Consider the following 1,447-nt stretch of genomic DNA (forward strand, 5'->3'; position numbering starts at 1 on the left):
GGCACGGCCGAGCCCAACCGCTTCGAGCTCACCCTCGTCACCGCGCCGTGTGTCGTGTTGTATCGTGTGCTGTGTGTCGTGTGCAGTGTGTCGTGTGTGGGAAGTAATGGTTGCTTTGGTGGCACAGGTATGCGTTCGTGGTGGACAAGGCGCATCGCAGGTTCCTGTTTCTGGGCGTCTACGCGTGCAGGCCCCACTGCGGCACGAACGCGTTCACGTACGACAACAATCGTCCGGGCGTCAAGGCACCCGACCGCCTGGTCGAGCCGTCGTGGGAGGCTCCCACCCCGACCAACATCCTCGCCGCAGTCAGGCGGCACTACGGCGGGTTCGTCATCGATCAGTACCATTAATTGAGCTTGATGGCCCAATGCCCAACATAGAATCAACAGCCCACCTCCAGCGCGCGCCAGAGAGATCACGGCAAAAGGATACGTACGGCCGTCATGAGGATGTGGTCCGCAGCAAAAAGCGAGCAAGGGGTAAAAAGGATGCGGCACGGTGGATTCCCGGGTGGTCGCCCACCCCAGTACTAACACCGCCTGGCGCAGCTTAACTTCGCTGTTCGGATGGGAAGCGGTGCTTTCTGCGCAGTATGGCCGTATCCAACAGCCAAGGCGTGGCACGCGGCGAGTGAACTCATCCACGCCCGCAGTCCCTTGTGTGCGGTGCCATTTCTATGTCACAGTGTAAGAAGAAATGGCGTATCATTTTTCAACAAATGCGAAGCCGGTGGAGTCATCAAGGTCGGCTGCCAGTGATATGGGGGCGCTCAGTCGGAGTTGCACCACCTCCCCAGGCAGCGCAAAGGGCCTGGACGGCGATGACGTCAAACAAAGAAGAGCTCAGAAGGGACACGACACGCACACACACGCACCGCGCACGCATACGCGCACGCACCGCACACGCACACACACGCACACGCGCAGAATGCGAACCTCTCGCAGTCGTGGATGTCGGTGATGCTGGAAAATGTCACCGGGTCAGACGCCGTTTGGTCGGACGTGGTGGTCATGACAAACGTTGAATCCTTGCGCAGAACGCCCAGAGCCACGAGCACCAAAACCGATTGGTCTGCGCAGGCACCAGTTGTGAAACGGACGAACATGCCATGTGTGTCGTGCGTGTCGTGCGTGTCGTGCGTGGCGTGTGGCGAGTGTCCTGTGTTTTCCCGTTTGTTTTGGAAGAGAATGGAGCACCATAAGGCCGGATGCGGCTGTTTAGAATCACCGCGCCACAAGGCCCTTGGCGGCGCGATTCTTGCGCCCGAGCCTCAGCCTGGAGCTGGGACCACGGAGGAAAGAGAGAGAGAAATGGGGGAGAGAAGGGTACATCACTCGACCACCTTCCACACACTCAGCGTCACGCATCTCTCTGGCGTTGTTACCTCCAGCGCCTCTGCGCTCCCGGGTCGCGGCAGTGGCAGCCGCTGGACGGCCTCCAGCAG

General features: G+C 60.1%; 2 protein-coding genes across 2 annotated transcripts; one reads left to right on the forward strand and one right to left on the reverse strand.

The window, feature by feature from the left end:
- Window positions 1-129: 129 nt before the first annotated feature.
- ACA1_277010 (uncharacterized protein) lies at window positions 130-357 on the forward strand (the record flags this gene model as incomplete). The annotated part of the gene is made up of 1 exon (XM_004337419.1): window positions 130-357. One exon carries the CDS (start codon window positions 130-132, stop codon window positions 355-357), a length of 228 nt encoding a protein of 75 aa, XP_004337467.1.
- Window positions 358-707: 350 nt separating this feature from the next.
- Window positions 708-1,277, reverse strand: ACA1_277020 (uncharacterized protein; the record flags this gene model as incomplete). Its single annotated transcript, XM_004337420.1, is given in 4 exon segments — window positions 708-813; window positions 939-1,074; window positions 1,200-1,216; window positions 1,231-1,277. Coding segments are annotated over 4 exon segments (306 nt in total), but the record flags the coding sequence as incomplete, so codon positions are not given.
- Window positions 1,278-1,447: the final 170 nt, after the last annotated feature.

The sequence above is a fragment of the Acanthamoeba castellanii genome (genome assembly GCF_000313135.1).
Source record: "Acanthamoeba castellanii str. Neff unplaced genomic scaffold scf7180000084774, whole genome shotgun sequence".
Lineage (NCBI taxonomy): Eukaryota > Discosea > Longamoebia > Acanthamoebidae > Acanthamoeba > Acanthamoeba castellanii.